We start from the raw sequence: 19218 nt of genomic DNA, 5'->3' as shown, positions 1-19218 counted from the left end.
GTGCATCAGAGTCACTGATATGTTCACGACAGGAAGCTGAGATAAAATTATCCTGTGCTAACCCATTACATGATTTCTCAATATAAACAGAAAACTAAAATTCCTTGGGCTGTGATAAATCTTCCTACTTAACCCCTACCTTATTATGGGAAGGCATTCTTCCTCAGCCCTAGCTCTTCGTGCTTTGATAAGGAACCTTTTATTTTTTCAATCACTGACAAAAAATGTTTTTAACTTGCTCATTCATTAATCTTTCTAATCACTACCCAGTATGAAAAGGGGATTGATTTTCCCCAGATCACAAGACAAGGAGCTAAAAAAGGCAGTTGATGTCACTTATCCTGTGGGTTTGATTTTGATCATTAGTTGCCCTTGCTATTACTAGTTGTCCAGTGCCCCCACAGAGCCAGCCATTAGTTACAATACAGTTGTAGACACGTTAAAAGAAAAGGTTTTCCCTGCTCACTCCTTCTCAATTGAGTTGACATTTTGTGTTTATTGAATTCTGTACAAGACCAGCATTTTTTTTGTGGCCTTCTTCCAGTTCTCTCCTTGGGGCACACTTTGACCAGGCTGAGCAGATGTAGGAGTTGGCCATGGGAGCTCTGGGGTGTGGACAGTAGCTAAGATTCTGGCCTCCATTGCCATTGGCAGCCTCGGTGAGACTGAGCAGGGGCTTTCCGGCCATGGGACCCAGCGTTCTCATCCTTAAAATAAGAGAAAGAATCCTGCGTCACACAGGGCTGCCAGGAGGTTAGAAGTGACGGTGCATGTGTGAATGCATAATGCAAGAGAGCCCGATAATTAGGCGTCGTCCTGTATATTCTCTTCTTGATCCGTCCCGAGTTGAGTACCTCACTTAATAATGCCAAACCTTGAAGACGTCTTCACCATTGCCATCTTCGCCTATTTGCTCCCTCCTTCAATAACTGCTTATTGACTACCCACTCTGTTTAAGACAACACAGTAGAAATGTGGGAGGTGGAGCAGCACAGGGCTTATTACCAAGGCAGGCTTCCACGGGGACCTAGGCTTGCAAGACATGAAATGTGCATAAATAGTTATAGTACCTGGCAGAGAGTAGACTGTATGTCCATACGAATGAAGTCCTTAAGGGAACAGGGGAGAGACAGTAATTCCAGCGGTAGAGATGAAAAACATTGAAGTGGCAGCTAGTTCATGCAAAGGGAAGTTGTGTAAAGGGGAGGACTGTTGGGAATTTGGGGCTGTGTGTCATAAATAGTCCAGTTTGGTTTAGATACGTATATAGTGCCTGAGAATTAGTAGGCTATAGAATTAGAAATGTCTAGAACAGTGCTTGGCAGTTAGAGGAAGCCTGATAAATATTCAGTGGATGGATGAACGGAATGAAGGGAAGGAAGGTTATGTCAAATTCTAGAGGACTAAGGGACTTACACTTTATTTTTGAGACTGCAGGGTACTTGCAAGTAATTTTGAGCTAGGAGGAAGTATGTTCACAGCTGTGCTTCCGTATCAAGTGAACTGGGTAGTAGGGAAACCCAGTGAGGAAAACGTCGCCCCGCGTCTGGTTATGTGACCACAAGAGTCTGAACCACAGTGACAATAAGAATTCCATAAATGGAATCATCCGCACTCAGACTCAGGGACTAGCCGCATATGGGTAACCAGGAGATAAAGATGTCGGTCCAAGACTGAGTGACTGGGAGAAGTTCTGCCATTGGCAGAAGCGAGGACCTGAGAAGCACAAACCAGTTTGGGGGGTGGGGGAGTGAGAGGAACATCGTGTGTCGAGGTGGTAGCCACGTTAGTGACAATTCTGACTGAAGTCTTACTATGCTCTTCATTTCTCTGTAGTGGTTTTGCATGTATTTTGTCTTCTCGATGGTCTGGGATCCTCTAGAGAAAGGGTCATGTCTCTTAAGACTTCATGTCCTCCTTGTAGAGGGCATTTATGAATATTTACGTAATGAAAGAGTTGGTAAGATGGTTTCGTTCTGAGTAGCACTGATGGCATTACTCGGGTACAGAAATTGAAGACGCTGACCTGTTCAGTGCTGAACACTTGTTCCGGGTGTTCCTGCTGCCTGGGTGAGCAGAGTACTGAAGGAAATCTTGTCTGGGTTACAGATATCAGTGTGGACCATCCTGATGAGAAGTCCATCATCACTTACGTGGTAACGTACTACCATTACTTCTCTAAGATGAAGGCCTTGGCTGTTGAAGGAAAACGAATTGGAAAGGTAGGCTCACACTAATTTTGTAAGTTGAGACATAATTGAAGTTCACATCTTGAGGCACTGCCACTGAGCACCTTGCTGTCCCATGCAGTCCTAAATTTAGCCAGTACCAGTTTGGGGTTGGGTCTCCAAATGGCAGGGAAGCAGGCAGAAGCCTCTTCATCCCAAGGAGTGACGGGAGGTAGGAGTGGTGGCTGAAATACTTAGGAAGGGATTTGAGTGGGATCTCAGACCCTGAAACACCCCTCCCCTCAAACTTACCAGAAAATTGGGTATTGGAAATCTGATTGAGCTTCCTAATGTTATGGGCCTGAAATCCTACTTCCCACAGCTGGAAAGGCCTCAGTATTACGCTCTTTGTTTCTCACTGGGCTCATGTTCATCTGCTGTATATTTCAGAACACCTCAGACCAGATGACATCGTCTTCTCAATGCAATAGGAACAGAAAGTTCATGGGCATTCATGGGAGAGGACCAAGCAAAATAGAGCCCTTTTCATTTCTCTAGGAATTTTGGAGCTTGTGCAATAGGAGTCCTTCAGACTCTTTAAACCCTTTGCCTGGGGGTTGGGAGGTTACAGAACCAATTACATTTGCGTTAAGCTGTCATTGCTCACAAATAATAGCCACAGTCTGAGTGCCTATTAACAAATGGTTCCTCAAGTTAAAAATGCTCGTGCCAAAGGAGCATAGAACCGTCATTTAGTGTGCATGTGCTCATGGGTTGCGGTCATGTTTTCTTTGCATTGTGATATGATCTTACTTTTCCATTATTCTAACTCTGGTTTACAGGTGCTTGACAATGCTATTGAAACAGAAAAAATGATTGAAAAGTATGAATCACTTGCCTCTGACCTTCTGGAGTGGATTGAACAAACCATCATTATTTTGAACAACCGCAAATTTGCCAATTCCCTGGTTGGGGTTCAACAGCAGCTCCAGGCATTCAACACTTACCGCACTGTGGAGAAGCCACCCAAGTAAGAGGCACATTGGATGCATTACCATTAATGTGGAAAGAGAGTCATTGTAGTCACAGACCCGTTTCTGACTTGTGTGATCTCATGTCTTCACGAATGCCTCTCACCAGTGGCCTGTCTCACTCCTAGTCACCTGATCCTGGGTTGCTGAGATTTATTACAAATCATGCCCTCTGTGAACACTCTCCGCCACTGATACACGAGAATTCAAAGTAATGGTGCACATCCCCAATCCCTTATCCAAAAGTCTTGTGCCTAATGTGTTTCAGAATGCCCTATTGTTTGGATTTTAGAGAAGTAGCAGTTGTGTGATGTTGTATATTAGAAGAGTCTGGGTAGGTTTGGGGCAGTAAGCTGTAATCAGGCCTATTAATATACCTGTAGCAAAACGTGTAAATATTCACATTGTCTTGGAGAGAAACAGACAACTAATGAAACCTTGAATTAGGTGATTAATAAAAGAATGGTATGCCCCCAAATACAAATCTCAGTAACAACAACCAACCAACCACAAAAAATTTCACAGTTGGGCACATTCTGAGATCTAATAACCCAAAACTAACCTACTGCGATTTCTCTAACATGCATTTCACACAAGTCAGACCAGAGATAAATGGCTTTCAAAATTGCGTGGCTGTGTAAAATTTTTTTTCCCCGGAGGCAAATTAATATTTCCTTTTGAAGGAACAAAATATAATAAATAATGTTTATGGCTGTTTTTTCTGTGCTTAGATTTACAGAGAAGGGGAACCTGGAAGTGCTACTTTTCACTATTCAGAGCAAGATGAGGGCCAACAATCAGAAGGTCTACATGCCCCGGGAGGGGAAGCTCATCTCTGATATTAACAAGGTAAAATTGCCCCGGCCAGTCCTGCCTGCGCCCCGACTTCCTGTAGGCTTCTGATTCTGTCCTTGGGTCCCAACTGCTAAGACGGCAAGCGACTGAAAGCGTCCCTGCTGCCTGCTGACTTGATAACAGGCAACTGTTGCTTGGGTACTGCAGACGTTCAAGTGAATAGTGGTAGGCTGGTCTGTTGGAGGTTTGGGGGAGCATGTTAGATTTTGCCAGACCAGCCTGGGTTCCATCTGTTTACCTTTTTACTCTCATCTGTCTAAGGCAGATGACTCAAATACCTTTAAATTGCAGAAGGGAGAACGCAAAACTTTATTTCATGTGTCTGGAATCTCTAGGGGTTGCGGTTTGGGATTTTGGCTCCTTTCATCAGAGACGCTGTCAAATAATTTTCATTATCATGCCTGTTATGTCTGCAATTACAGAATTTCACAGTGGGCATTATTTCCAAGTAGAAATTTGAAAAATCTAGAACTGTGATTAGTTGTTCCCATTAAGATTCTTTTAAGTGGAATTTTTTTTTTTAATGTGAAATGAGACATATTTTATAGACATGAATTTAATTTGGACAATAAGTAAGGATTTGGGGAAAAAATTACTCAGATCTGTGTGAATAAAAAACAAGTGGCTGTGGGTGGGGTGAATGAGAAATTCATAATAAGATATTTTTCCATGAAAAATAATTTTTTTATGTGATCAGAGCTGTTGGAGATAATTACTTTGTTTCCTCTGTGTTAAAGTAAAAGATTTATAATTTAGTTATATTGCTCCTTATCTTCACTGTTTTGTTTTCCAAGTACAACACAGGATCTTTAGGTTTAAGTAGGGGAGGGTGTTACCATGAGGCTAAAACCCGAGAGAAAATATTTTTTAACTCAAGGCTTAAGAGTCAGTGAGGGTGGGAATTGTACTTTCCCTTGTAAGTTCTCAGGTCTTTCTGAGAAATACTAGCTGTTGACTGTAGCCAAGGAAAGTTCCTTGAACATTGCAGGAAACTGTTCTTTTTCACTTCTGTAGGCCTGGGAAAGACTGGAAAAAGCGGAACACGAGAGAGAACTGGCTCTGAGGAATGAACTCATAAGACAGGAGAAACTGGAACAGCTCGCCCGCAGATTCGATCGCAAAGCAGCTATGAGAGAGACGTGGCTGAGCGAAAACCAGCGTCTGGTGTCCCAGGTTCTGCTCTGTGCATTACTCCAGAAACTGTTCCCGGGATGCTCTAGAAATGAAGACCTTACCCAAGGGCCACAGGACAGCTGCTTACTAACATTCTGTATTCTGAAGAGGATCCCATCCCCTGAAGCGGATGTTTATAATTTCTAATATACTTTTCTGTTTATCTAATGTTTTATAGACTTGGAAGCAGCTCAATCAGAGTTTTGTTTAGATCCAGTGAATGTGTGTGAACCATTCACATTTATATAATTTTTAAAAATTTCCTCTTTCAATCTTTGACGAACCAATCTTTTGAGCAGTTAGACTGGCCATAAAATAAAAATGGCTTTTCTACGTGGCTTGGCATAAGCTGTCACCTGCTCCAGTCTCAGGTCAGGTGCTAGATATGAGTTGGACCCTTCCGTAAAGTGAGAAGTTGCTGATTTGCTTTGGCCGTGGGTAGGCCTCTGAACTCAAGCATGGTGTTTTAAGGGTCCTGGGGAAGAAGGTGCGGGTGTGGGGTTAGTGATCAGGGGCGGTGTTTGGCTTTAGGACCACCAAACACTAAGGTGCGCTCAGGATGCTACCTCCGTTCTGTTTCTCTGTTCCAATTGGAGAGCCTTATGTTTTCATTCTGTTTCTCTGTAGGACAACTTTGGATTTGACCTTCCTGCAGTAGAGGCCGCCACAAAAAAGCACGAGGCCATTGAGACAGACATTGCCGCGTACGAGGAACGCGTGCAGGCCGTGGTAGCCGTGGCCAGGGAACTCGAGGCGGAGAACTACCATGACATCAAGCGCATCACGGCGAGGAAGGACAATGTCATCCGGCTCTGGGAATACCTGCTGGAGCTGCTCAGGGCCCGGAGGCAGCGTCTCGAGATGAACCTGGGGCTGCAGAAGATATTCCAGGAAATGCTCTACATTATGGACTGGATGGACGAAATGAAGGTAAAACTGCACTGAAAGGCCAGAGCGGATCCAATGAGGCTTCTGTTTTCTGGGACCCACCCACTAACCCCCCAAAATACCTTGTCTGACGGCCCACTCTGCAAAGCCAGAAAATGGCCATGTTACCCACGGGAAGATTGTTAGGTTAGCTTGTGAGTACAACGAGATGTGAAGTATGAAGAAGTTGTAAGACCACTTCCTTACCTTGAGGTCTGCTGCTGTGATTTAGATCTAATTTAGATACATTCCACAGTAGGGAATCCATTGAATGGGGGTTTTCTGTGTTTCTAATTGTTTAGAGTTGAACTAGCTTTCCATCTCGTTGATCTATGTTGAGTGGTTCCAGTCTCGGGAGGTGTCCCAAGTAGGTGGTGTGGACACAGTGCCAGTTGGGATTCAGGCAGCCAGGGCTCAGATGGAGTCCCAGAGCTGCCTGCTCTCCTTGAGCCTCCTTCACCTTTAAGTGGAAATTGTATTCACTGCCTACTTCAGCCTGTTAGAGCAGAGAGGATTCATGTTGTAGAGCAGTGCCCAGATCCTGGGATGGGGCTACTTAGAAATGGCTGCCAGTGCCAGTTTGTGCTTCCCCTTCATTACTGGTGGCTCCGATCATAGAGTGCCAGGCTTTCCCCACATCCAGAAAGAGACCTGTCCTTCCAAAGCCCCGTGCCTGTTGGTGTCCTCTCCTGCAAGCCATGGAAAGTTCACCCATGTCAGTCAGTTCCCCAGCTGGAAGTCACTTAGCTGCGACAGAACAGGGCAGTTTTCAGGTCATGCCATGAAAACTGCACACTGTGTTCCCAAGCCTGACTTTACACAAGGGATTTCCTTCCCAGAATGTAAACCCCAGTCTTCTGCTTACTCTTGAACTGTTCCTGGCAGAGGGCAAGGTCACCTGATGCCATCAGTTTTCCCTCTCACTGCCGCAGGTTTGTGATGTTCTCAGATGTGGTCTCTCATGACCTCCTAAGATAGAAAAGTTCATCAAATGTAGCGGAGAGGTGATTTTCGTTTTATAAATCCTGATGCACACTATAATTCTGATTGGGCCAGAGACTTCCTCAGAAGGAAGTGTGAAATAGAAATTCTGCCTGGAGAGGATGTGGGATGAGGCCCCCCCAAATTAGGCTCATAGAAGAAACAAAAGAAGATGTTAGTGAGTTCAGACTTAAACCAAAGAAGCTGGTCAGGGTCTACACAGCCACCTGCCCCTGTTCTTGTTTGGTTAAGTTATGGCCAATAAGCTTTTCAACTAGATTCTTCTCCCACTGACTGTACATATATCTCAGAGGCATACCAATAAGCTCTTAACTGAGGAAAGCATCCATTTAAGGGGTGAGCAACTTCTAAGAGATTTCTTTAAACTTTGAAGTATAACAGTTCTGTTATCTTTATCTTCACGAATAGTTGTTGCTGCAGCAATTTCCTCTTGGAGCCCCAGTTTATATTTCATACTGGTTCTCCTCCCTCTTTTCCTATTCTGTACTTATTAGTGGATATTTGACTTGCTTATTCCAAGGGAGGTGATACTTAGTTTATTGTGTCTCTCCTGGTGCGGTTTGCATTGCTTTGCTCTGGTTCACTTGTCACCTTCCCTTAAAGATATGGGGAGGATGGCTGGCTAGAGGGAGGGTGTAGCTTAGTTGTTCACTCTGAGCTTAACCAAAGATTATAAGATGCTGAAGTCAGCATTGTATTCATAGGTCCCTTTCTGTTGCCTCTTGTTACGCACAGGTGCTATTACTATCTCAAGACTATGGCAAACACTTGCTTGGCGTGGAAGACCTGTTACAGAAGCACGCCCTGGTTGAAGCGGACATTAGCATCCAGGCAGAGCGGGTGAGAGGTGTCAATGCCTCCGCCCAGAAGTTTGCAATGGATGGGGAAGGTAAGGATGGACCATTACAGATACTACTTCTTGGTTACCAGAGACCCATCTTCATAGAAGTAATTAAATTGTGTGTAGCAATGGGGCTTTTGAAGTTACTGTGTCGTCGTAAGTTCCCAGCGGGTTTGTCTGCCTCCATGTCCTGGGTACATGAGATGCGATAGGGTCGCCTTCCAAACACTTCAGCTCTGTCCAGCTTTTCTGACATGGACCTGCCTTTTCCTTAAATACTCAAGTGCTGCTGGGGTGTGAGTGGCTTGGTGTGGGGCAGTGAGACTTTGCCATTCCACCCGGTGCCCACCAGCAGCCTCATGTGCCTGCTCAGGTGTCTCGTGGCTCTCACAGCTGGCTGTACATATCTGTGTCTAAAGGATGTTTGACAGGATTGGGTTTTGTTTCTTATATTTTTGAAACAGTGAAACGCAGCAGCCTTGTTTCTTAGATGCATGTGCTTTTTTGATTTATAAGTGATACGAAACAGTAGCCCTGGAGGCACAACAACAAAACATGCTCATCATTGCCCCTCTCGCCTCTTTCAATCAAGCTCCTAGAAGGTGCTCTATTGCCTCACAAGATGGCCCTGCACTTAGAATTGAACTGATAGTAAGAACGTGAGGTGTCGTTTACTACCCCCAAACGCGCAGGAGCCTATGCTAAACCCCGTCACACACCCACCTTCCTTCTTTGGCATTAAACAGGTTACAAGCCCTGCGACCCCCAGGTGATCCGAGACCGCGTGGCCCACATGGAGTTCTGCTATCAAGAGCTTTGCCAGCTGGCGGCTGAGCGCCGGGCCCGCCTGGAAGAGTCCCGTCGCCTCTGGAAGTTCTTCTGGGAGATGGCAGAGGAGGAAGGCTGGATACGGGAGAAGGAAAAGATCCTGTCCTCCGATGATTACGGGAAGGACCTGACCAGTGTCATGCGCCTGCTCAGCAAGCACCGGGCCTTCGAGGATGAGATGAGCGGCCGCAGCGGCCACTTCGAGCAGGCCATCAAAGAAGGTGAAGACATGATCGCGGAGGAGCACTTCGGATCAGAGAAGATCCGGGAGAGGATCGTGTACATCCGTGAGCAGTGGGCCAACCTGGAGCAGCTGTCGGCCATTCGGAAGGCGCGCCTGGAGGAGGCCTCGCTGCTGCACCAGTTCCAGGCGGACGCGGACGACATTGACGCCTGGATGCTGGACCTCCTGAAGATCGTGTCCAGCAGCGACGTGGGCCACGATGAGTACTCCACCCAGTCCCTGGTCAAGAAACACAAGGATGTGGCAGAGGAGATCGCCAACTACAGGCCCACCATCGACACGCTGCACGAGCAGGCTGGCGCCCTCCCGCGGGAGCACGCAGAGTCCCCAGAGGTCAGGGGCCGGCTGTCGGGCATCGAGGAGCGGTACAAGGAGGTGGCAGAGCTGACGCGGCTGAGGAAGCAGGCGCTGCAGGACACCCTGGCCCTGTACAAGATGTTCAGCGAGGCTGACGCCTGTGAGCTCTGGATCGACGAGAAGGAGCAGTGGCTCAACAACATGCAGATCCCAGAGAAGCTGGAGGACCTGGAGGTCATCCAGCACAGGTGAGCGTGGGGAAGGGGTGCTGCTGGGGGCATGGGGCTCCGGCCGGCCGCTGGTCTCTGCCAGTGACCAAGGAGGCGACTCTCCTGTTGAATTGCCTTTTCAGGTTTGAGAGCCTGGAACCGGAAATGAATAACCAGGCTTCCCGGGTCGCAGTAGTGAACCAGATTGCACGACAGCTGATGCACAGTGGCCACCCGAGTGAGAAGGAAATCAAAGCCCAGCAGGACAAACTCAACACGAGGTGAGCGCGAGGCCAGCCGTGTGTGGGGCCGGGGACGGTGAGGTCACTTGTTGAGCCCTGCTGTCAGGAATTTCCTGCACAGGGTCACTGGCACTGTGGCACTGATGTCACGGCATTGGCCTCTGCCTTTCGACATAGCCTGATTCTGCAAGAACTGCCTTTTGGGGCGATGTCATTCAGGGCAGGCCAGCATCTGCCTCTCCCCACGTTACAGCATCAGGGTTGTTCCTGTGCTGTCCTTTTTAAGGTGATTTCTGGAGCAGGATTGCGGCATGTTTGAGATGTTAAGTGGCCAGCGAGAGTCCTGATTATCAAGGTGGACCTTTGTCCAGGTCTAATCTCTCTTGAGTAAACCACATTTGAATAGGTTGTGTGGGAGCACGATGGCCTCGGTTTGGGAGATAACTGTCAGGTATTAGGTGTGGAAAATGTTCATTAGATACAGCTCAGAGATGAGTAAGATGTGTGTGGCACACGTGAATCACTTGAGGGACAAATTGTCTTGTCACGGATCATGTTGGAGCTCTTGAAGAAGTCTCTGTTCATGTCAGGCTTTTTCCAGTTACATTGCATCCCTGAGCTGTTTCAATAATATTTGATGTCCATATACGGAGTGAGATGATTTTCCAAAAAACATGTAGTCAAAGCAAAGGTGGAGGGGGAGGAAATTGCAGCTTTGATCATCACTCATCACTGTTAATTTCATTATCGAGCCATGAGTTGTCAGCCTCTCTTCACACTGCTCTCTCTACCGCCCCTGTCCCCACAGGTGGAGTCAGTTCCGAGAGCTGGTTGACAGGAAGAAGGACGCGCTTCTCTCTGCCCTGAGCATACAGAACTACCACCTCGAGTGCAATGAAACCAAATCGTGGATTCGGGAAAAGACCAAGGTTATCGAATCCACCCAGGACCTGGGCAACGACCTGGCAGGCGTCATGGCCCTGCAGCGCAAGCTGACCGGCATGGAGCGGGACTTGGTGGCCATCGAGGCGAAGCTGAGTGACCTGCAGAAGGAGGCGGAGAAGCTGGAGTCGGAGCACCCCGACCAAGCGCAGGCCATCCTGTCTCGGCTGGCCGAGATCAGCGACGTGTGGGAGGAGATGAAGACCACCCTGAGAAACCGCGAGGCCTCCCTGGGCGAGGCCAGCAAGCTGCAGCAGTTCCTGCGGGACCTGGATGACTTCCAGTCTTGGCTCTCCAGGACCCAGACGGCTATTGCGTCGGAAGACATGCCCAACACCCTGACCGAGGCAGAGAAGCTTCTCACGCAGCATGAGAACATCAAAAACGAGATTGACAACTATGAGGAGGATTACCAGAAGATGAGGGACATGGGCGAGATGGTCACCCAGGGGCAGACCGATGCCCAGTACATGTTTCTGCGGCAGCGGCTGCAGGCTTTGGACACTGGGTGGAATGAGCTCCACAAAATGTGGGAGAACAGGCAAAACCTCCTGTCCCAGTCCCATGCTTACCAGCAGTTCCTCAGGGACACGAAGCAAGCCGAAGCCTTCCTTAACAACCAGGTAAGAATGTTTGCCGTTGCCTTTGCTTCCTGCCTCTTAGGGCAGGTCCTGGTTGCCTCCTGAAACATTTTTGGCCAGGGATGCTGCTTTAACCCACACCTGTGTGAGGGCAAAGGGATGACCTAGCGACTTTTTTCCTCTCCTGGCTCCTAAGGCATTGAAACCCATCACGATGTAGAGGACAAGAATTGAAGATTTCCACGGGAGCTGTCTCGCCTTGCAAAGTGTGATTCTGTTTCAACTATGACTGAGGACCCTTTATGTTCATAGTATGTCCTCATAGTGGCTCATTAAATTGGCCATATTCAGTGGGCTAGAAATCCAATTTAAAAGGTACAGTGAGGATTTATTTTTTACTGAACAGCTCTCTTGTTCTAGAAGAGTCAGGGACTTCACCTGATGACACAAGGCAGAGTTTAGAAAAAGAAAAACAGCTGACGTTGGTTGACAGTTTCTCTTAAAAGAGTTTTGGAGGGTATGTTGCTATTGACTTTGTGGACACAGAAGAGGACCCTTGCGGCTGATGCGCAGAGCTGTGCTTGCTTTCCTCACTCACTGTGGGAGAAAACTTAGATTTAACCGCTTAGGAAAATATAGTCACTTGTGGTGTCCCACTGGGTTTCTTCCCCCTCCCACCTTTTTATTTTACCACGTTCAATAGATTATTTCCTTTCCGTGTAATGAGTAACGAAACAAATATGGTAGACAGTGCTTTCGTTATGCTGAAAGTTAGTCACGTTTCATGATGTCTCATTCTGCTGTGATTTTCTTTTCTTCCCCTCTTTTTAAATAAGGAATATGTTTTGGCCCATACTGAAATGCCCACCACCCTGGAAGGAGCAGAAGCGGCCATTAAGAAACAAGAGGACTTCATGACCACCATGGACGCCAACGAGGAGAAGATCAATGCTGTTGTGGAGACTGGCCGGAGGCTGGTGAGCGACGGCAACATCAACTCGGATCGCATCCAGGAGAAGGTGGACTCGATCGATGACAGGTACAGTGTTCTGAGGTTCTCAAAGGGAGTCCTGCACCCTGAGACTCGCAGGCATCAGAATCAGTGGCTGAAAGTCCTAGGCACTCCAGGTATAAATTTCCCAATAGGTGGGATGTGGACACCTAGCAAAATTTAATCTGCCTATCAGAGAACATCAGTGAGCAGCAAATGGCAGCCTGAGACTGTGGTTCTCACTGTAAGACATGCACCAGTGTCCACAAAAGTAAAGAAAGCCTGAAATGCCAAGTTAATCCTTAACCAAAGACTTGAGAGCGGTAGTGCTGAATAGCATTTGGGTCTAAGCCATGCCCTTCCAGAATTGACACAAGCCTGTCACCCGATGGGACCCTGAGAGCCCGACACTTCCCCAGCTGAGCCCATGTTCACCTTCATCCACACAAGATCTGCCGAAGCCCATCAGGAGGGAGTAGGGAGGGAGGGCCAGGTTTGCTTGTCCTGAGTACCTGGCAGAGCCACAAAGGAACATTATCAGGCCTTTCCTAGAAAATTGGCTTGGATAATGCTGTAATAAGATCTTTTTCATGATGAGGGAAAAGGCCCTTTTCCTCTTTTGCCAAGGTGTCTCTAAGATTGGATGCCTTTGTTTTATTTTTATTTATTTATTTGCAGTTCTAAAAGGTTCTCTCTGTGACTGAAGGCCAGTGTACTTTGTTTGACCTTCCCCCCTAAGTTTCTCCTTGCCTTTGTTTTTACTCAAGTGGGAGGTCTGGACAGATCAAGCTTTGGGTGCACTGGTGGGGGCTGGCTCTGGACTGGCCCCCCCGTCCTGGTCTGGCCCATCCGGGTCAGTCACTAACCTCTATTCCAACCAATTTTCTCTGGTCCCAGTTTGGGCTGGATTTTAAGGGCTTATTATGATGAGATTGATGTCATCGAGAACAAAGCTCTTCCACAGGCTTCTCTGTCTCCCAAGTGCAGTGAACAGGAAGCACTTATTGCTGAGAGTGGTTCCTTGCGTACCATGTCTGAGAGGGTCTCCTGGGATCTTAGGTTCCTGGGCCAGATTAACTTTGTATGATACGGTGTAGAAAGGAGAATTAATGACTTTCCCCGTAAAGATTGAGCTCTCCTGGCTTTAGCCCTTCCAGCCTGTCTTTTGCACTGCTTCTGAGCCTAAGCCGTATGTTCTAAGGGTGGTTCGATGGAATAGGGTATAACATAGATTAGTTACAGTTTGTATCTGTTGCTTTTAAAACAGCTACAAAAAAAAGGAAAAAAAAATTCCCTCCACCAGAGCCTTCTTAAATGAGTGTGAGAAACAAGGAGTGGACAAGGCATTCTTAACCTGGAGAAAAAGAATTTCCTTTTTTCCTGATGTTAAATCTCATTGTGTTGTAAATGTGATACCCCATGTCCCTCCGTGTTCGATGCACACAGCTGGTTTACTGAAGGTGGGCTTGGCCGTTAGGGACACACGTGTTCACCCTGTGTGTGGCTGCCTTGCAGCTTCTCGGTGTGTTTATACATCCCCTGGTGCCGCAGCTGTGAGGGGTTGTTGGAAGCAGGTGATGTTGTCAAGACTGGAAACTTCTGGATATGAGATAACACTTCAGCAGCCCTCAGTTGTGGCTTGACCTTCCTTTTGCCCTTGACTGAGAGAGCCGGGGCTCCTGGAGTTCCAGAGCCTCCTTAGGATTTCTGATTTTAAAAAGAACTGGAAAGAGGATCCTGTGCTATCCATAAGCATACCAAAAATGGAAGCGGAGGGGGCTTTCCATTGGTCTGCTCGAAGGAGGGCTACTTTTTCTTATTTCCCTCGGTGGGTATTAACTGAATTCTGGTTTCACTTTAATGTCCCCCGAGGCCTTAAGATCTGAAACTGACCCCAGAGGATACTTTCTGTTATAAAAATACACAAATCTCTGAGTTCCAGGTGTTGTAGGGACACAAGCTAAGTAAATATCTCAACCTTCAGATCTTAATCCCATTGTGCACATTCTGACGCTCTTGTGAAGCTGTTCTCATAGAATGCAAAATCATTATTAATGTGCTTACGTTCCGGAAATCTTGTCTATTACCGCAGTTTGTTGAAATGAAAAAGTACTAGAACAAAGACACTGACTCTTAGCAGATGTGAGTGGGTCGAGAGGGGCCTTTAAAGTGCTTGTGACTGGGTAGCAAGGAGCCTGCTGTCCAAGTCTGTCCCCAGCTGAGCTTCCTGGCTCAGAAAAATTCCAGCCATGGGGAAATCCTGAGAGAGCAAGGAACAGTGTCCAGCTTCATAAAGCCAGACCCTATCTCACATGGGGACAAAAGCTTACCAAATTACCAGCCCATGTTACTCAGGCACCTGTGGTTCTTTACTTTTCACAAGAACTAGAGTTTAACCCAGCATCTGCCTCATGTGATGTGGAAGCTTTTGAGTCTTGTGATAGGGATAGGAGGTGAGGGGTGGAAATAAAGCCAGGGATTTAACCTTGCCCCACACAAAGAGCTCTCTTAGGACTGTGGGAAACTACGGCCAAGTTTTATAGACGGTCCTTCCCTATAATTAAATCCACGATCCAGCTTTGAAAGACTCTCCTGAGTTTCACTTCCCATGAACCATTTCGGTTGCTACTAGTAAACAGTTAAGCCACACTCGCTTCTCTCGAGGGTTTTCTGAGTCAGCATCAGGCTCTGCTGCCTGCATAGCTGTTTCTCACTCCACAGAGCATATCACTCGACCATCATTATGCCTTCCGCATAGATGTGTGTCATTCGGACATGGGGCCCTAAGTCACCATTTGGCTTTTTCCTTTCTCATGGTCCCACTATAAGAGAAAAATTGCCCGGGCAGATATCTATTGGGCACACGTGAGACCCAATTATCTAAGAAATACATGCAAATTTCTATCTGGTTGTATTTCTCCGTTAGTGAAGCACCTCAGTGTCCGAGACTGTTTTGATTTCCATTCTTTCCATGTCCTATTGTAACTGCCAGTATCTGTGAGTCTTTCTTGTTTGTCGTAGTGCTTTCCTGGGATTCTGTGGAAAGGAAATGGGATCTTTTATTCAAGGCCTTTGACTGAAGGCAGGACTCTTGCATTTTGTCACTAACTCCAACTCAAATGACCTCCCTCCAGAAGATTTGCTTTATTGTTATAAAACTTCGTACAAATATAGTGACTGGAATTTGAGGGTAGGGTGTAGGGCACTGAGGAACTTTTTTTGACATTCCTTCCCCACCTACCTTTTTAGATGACTCATTCCTTTAGCCCAAATTTGCCAGCAATTTAAAAAATTTTTAATTTTTGGTCTCTGAGAAAGGATAACAGTAAATTAAAGGGTTCTGACTTTTATTTATTATTGTTACAAAAGCAATAGAATATCTGAATTTGGGAGAGGGACTACAACCTTTAATTTCATTCCTAGCACATGCCATTTTAGTTTTTCCTTTCTAATCTGTGCCTTAGAGTTTTATATCCTTGAATTGTGCATAAACTCTTTTCATTTAGCATTATATAAGAAGTATTTTTCTATTTTCTCATTTCGCCTACGTGGTATAAGTATATTAAGATTCCTTTTTCTGAAGCTATGGAACCCCTTTCAACTAAAAAATAAAAAAGAAAAGGTAAAAGTCATCTTACGTATCTAGCGTGACATGTCACGTATTATTTCCACTCATCTCAGTCCTGTTCCGTGAGCACCGGTGCCCGTAGGAGCAGAGGGCGTTTCCCTTTGGCCCAGGCACATGACACCCACAGTGCTGCCCCTTGTTCTGCCCACACTCACTGAGCACCCATGTGCCACTGCGTGTTGCTGCAAGATCTTTCATGCTCCTGAGGGTCTTTGAAAGCCAGTTAGCAGCCAAGTGCTCACCGAGCTGCTCTTTCTTATCACTCGGGAGGATCCAAGTTTATGTTCTCATCTCTGCCGTGGGGCCTGGGGGCGTCGGATGAGAGACCTTGCCCAGGCTCCTGAAGAAGAAACTGCTTTGAGAATCAGAATGAAAAACTCAAGACTCCTCATTAGCATTCTTCCTTTGCCTCTCTCAATACCCTGCACGTGGGTTGGTTTGTTCAGGTTACCCCAGAATATCCGGGGAGCTGTGTTACGGCAGCGCTGTGTGGTTCTCAGCGTGGGGTAGCTCTCCCTGTCGCAGGGGAACCGTGTGAAGGCAGTCCTTTTCACAGTGCCCACGGCATTCTCACAGCTGTTCAGTCTCTGGGGGAGAACCGCAGCCGCTGTGTGCATAGAGGAAGTTTGCCGCTGAGTTCTGGCGCCTCCACGGTGTGTGCGAGGAAGCCCTATGTACCGTGTTCCAGCTGGGGAGCAAGCACCCCATTTCCCTTGTTCACTGAGTTCAGCAGCTCCTTCCAATTCTCACAATGTTTTAAGGTGTTGTGCTTTAACTTTCTTAAACCTTGGTTACCCTTATCCATTAACAAAGAGAGGCATTGGCTTAGTAGCTAATCTTATAGGGCTAAAAATTTTCATTCCTGGTTTAGTATTTTGGTGAGTTTTTCTCAGGATGGGAATCTGTTTATCAGGAAATGTTCTTTTAAAGCCAGTTACATGATTATATTTTTTTCTTAGCCATATATATACATGTCTTGTCACCCAGTTATGAGTTTCTTGAAAATATATTTCAGCTTCTCCCACAGAGCCTAAAATGGAGGCTGGTACACAGTGCGAGCTGAAATTTTCTTTTTCCTAGCACCAGATTAGGGAGCACCAGAATTTATACTGCTCATTTGACTGCATCCTTCGCCTGTTGTGTGGCTTGGACAGGTGTTTCGCTGTCCTTTGTACCATGGCTTACTCATTGGGAGAATGCTAAACTCTTGTTTATCTTACCTCCTTGACATAATTGAGAACTGTAAGCAAACTGTTTTCAGCATATGTTAGAAACCCAGGAAAGAAACTGAGCTGTGAAATCTGTGGTTCAGGATTCTCTACTTCCTTTTTAAAAAATGATTCTTGTTATTATCACAGACATAGGAAGAATCGTGAGGCAGCCAGTGAGCTGCTGATGAGACTGAAGGACAACAGGGATCTTCAGAAATTCCTGCAAGATTGTCAGGAGGTATGTCTCCCTTTAACCTCTCCCTTCCTGATTTCCAGCAAGAGCCAGCATTTGGCAGAAGAGCCCCTGGAATTACAAAATTAACTGAGGGCAGAAATTCATACCACATAATTTTCGGGTGAGGCAGTGTGGTACTTTGTCAGTTCTCCAAACTACGAATTACCGCTTAGAGGAGCTGGGTTATTATAATCTGGAATATTACAGTTTAGAACTAGACTGTCCATTATAGTAGACATTAGCCACATGTGGCTATTTCATTTTAAAAGGAAATAAAATGAAGAGGATAGTTCTTCCATCTTACTAGCTGTATTTGAAGTGCCCCGTAGCCCACTGGGATTCGTGGCTGCCATATCGGACATCCAGACGTCACGTGTTCCCATCATCCAAGGAAGTCATACACTGATATCCTAGAATGTTCTATACCCTAACAGCATTTAATATTTTAACTGTTTAAAGCCACGTACATTCTTTCTAGTGGAATGGAAAGAAACAACTAAAAGGAACTGGAACTGGCCACCCAGAGAGGAAGCAGAGATTTAAATAATTCATACCGAGTTTCTTAACCCAAGATCTTAAAGTGCCCACTTTTCAGGCTCTTTAGATTTGTGTCTAAGATGCCAAGAGCAGTAATCCTGATTTTAAGCTCTGAGTGTTACCATGTGCTGTTGATCTGATGGTTGTCATGCTGCTTCATGCTCCCCTGATACCTGCATAAACAAACTTGGAAAAGTAAAGTTAGCCAGCAAATGCGGTTCTCTGCGAGCTAGTTGGAGAAAAGCCTGTAGCTGACTTCACATGTGTGAGTTCCTGAGCACATTGCGACTCAGTCCTCTCTCGTTTTTTACATTACATTCCCTCAGAGGCAAAAATGGGATGAAGAATATCCAAGCGAAGCTGCAGGGGACCTTGGGTGCAGAGGAGGGTGGCGGGTGTGGGGAAGGGATCAGGTTGTGTGCTAAGAAAGTGACTCAAGTCACCACAAACACCTTGCATGCAAGCGTGTGTCTGTGTTAAAAGAAATACGGCTCTAATAACAGTTGTCATGTTAGATCATCTGTGACAGAAACAGAAGCAGTCTTTCATGTCCCTTAAACTGCTGTCTTTACTGTGAATCTTGTAATATGCTCCAGCAGCTAAACCTTAAGAAAAGAAAGAAAGCCCCTAAGCTCTGTAGTTTATTGTCTCTCAGTTTTCAGCAGCACAGAGATGAATCTAGGTCTCTGGGGAATTTGCCTGGAGCCAGACAGGTTGAAGACAGGAGTGCCTGCCTCTTCAAGTGACACCCAAGCATTAATAATCCATTTGAATAGGATGCTCACTTAAAGAGGTATCCCTGTCCCCAGTCAGGGCACAGAGGAGAGTAATGGGATGTAAAGTAGCTGCATGGTGTTGCGTGTTGTGTTGTCGTGAATACCAAGTGGCCCTGGAGCATTGGAGGCTGAAAGGGGTCAGGAGTGTTTGCAGCCTGGGCCGTGCGCTCCACAGATTGAAGGGCCCGTATTACCTTGACGGTTCCCCTGAAACACATGATGACTTGTTTTAACCTCAGGCTGTACTTGGGGAGGATGGGGGATCGGTGGAATTACATGCTCTTGCCTAAAGGGCAAGTTAATGAAAAGCAATGCACTGACCTGACCATGGTGAAACCTGGGCTAAATTTGAGAAGAAAAATGCAGGGAAATGAGCAGGAGGTTGAGGGGACAAAAAGAACCCTTGGGAGAAACCAAGCTAAAATTTTTCAGCCCCTGTTTTCCATTTACGTAAGTGTGGATTCCTATAGATGTGTGGGAAGAGTAAGTCGATAAAATGA

At 46.3% G+C, this 19218-nt stretch overlaps 1 protein-coding gene across 5 annotated transcripts in view; it reads left to right on the top strand.

The window, feature by feature from the left end:
- SPTBN1 (spectrin beta, non-erythrocytic 1) overlaps positions 1 to 19218 on the top strand; it is a 181947-nt gene that overhangs the window by 132349 nt on the left and 30380 nt on the right. For all 5 annotated transcript variants that reach the window (XR_012496352.2, XM_074331987.2, XM_074331988.2 and 2 more), the window contains 11 exons: positions 2110 to 2222; positions 3011 to 3198; positions 3931 to 4048; positions 5069 to 5227; positions 5855 to 6157; positions 7892 to 8045; positions 8744 to 9614; positions 9719 to 9856; positions 10626 to 11382; positions 12177 to 12379; positions 17318 to 17408. Coding sequence is in view for 4 of the 5 variants with exons in the window: in XM_074331987.2 (XP_074188088.1) it covers positions 2110 to 2222; positions 3011 to 3198; positions 3931 to 4048; positions 5069 to 5227; positions 5855 to 6157; positions 7892 to 8045; positions 8744 to 9614; positions 9719 to 9856; positions 10626 to 11382; positions 12177 to 12379; positions 17318 to 17408 (3095 nt within the window). In the remaining variant the exon portion in view is untranslated. The remainder of the gene's footprint in view (positions 1 to 2109; positions 2223 to 3010; positions 3199 to 3930; positions 4049 to 5068; positions 5228 to 5854; positions 6158 to 7891; positions 8046 to 8743; positions 9615 to 9718; positions 9857 to 10625; positions 11383 to 12176; positions 12380 to 17317; positions 17409 to 19218) is intronic.

Source organism: Rhinolophus sinicus, chromosome 2 (assembly GCF_057876585.1).
Source record: "Rhinolophus sinicus isolate RSI-liver-muscle chromosome 2, RSI-T2T, whole genome shotgun sequence".
Lineage (NCBI taxonomy): Eukaryota > Metazoa > Chordata > Mammalia > Chiroptera > Rhinolophidae > Rhinolophus > Rhinolophus sinicus.
The sequence above is the reverse complement of the archived record's forward strand: the minus strand, read 5'-3'. Positions and strand labels throughout refer to the sequence as shown.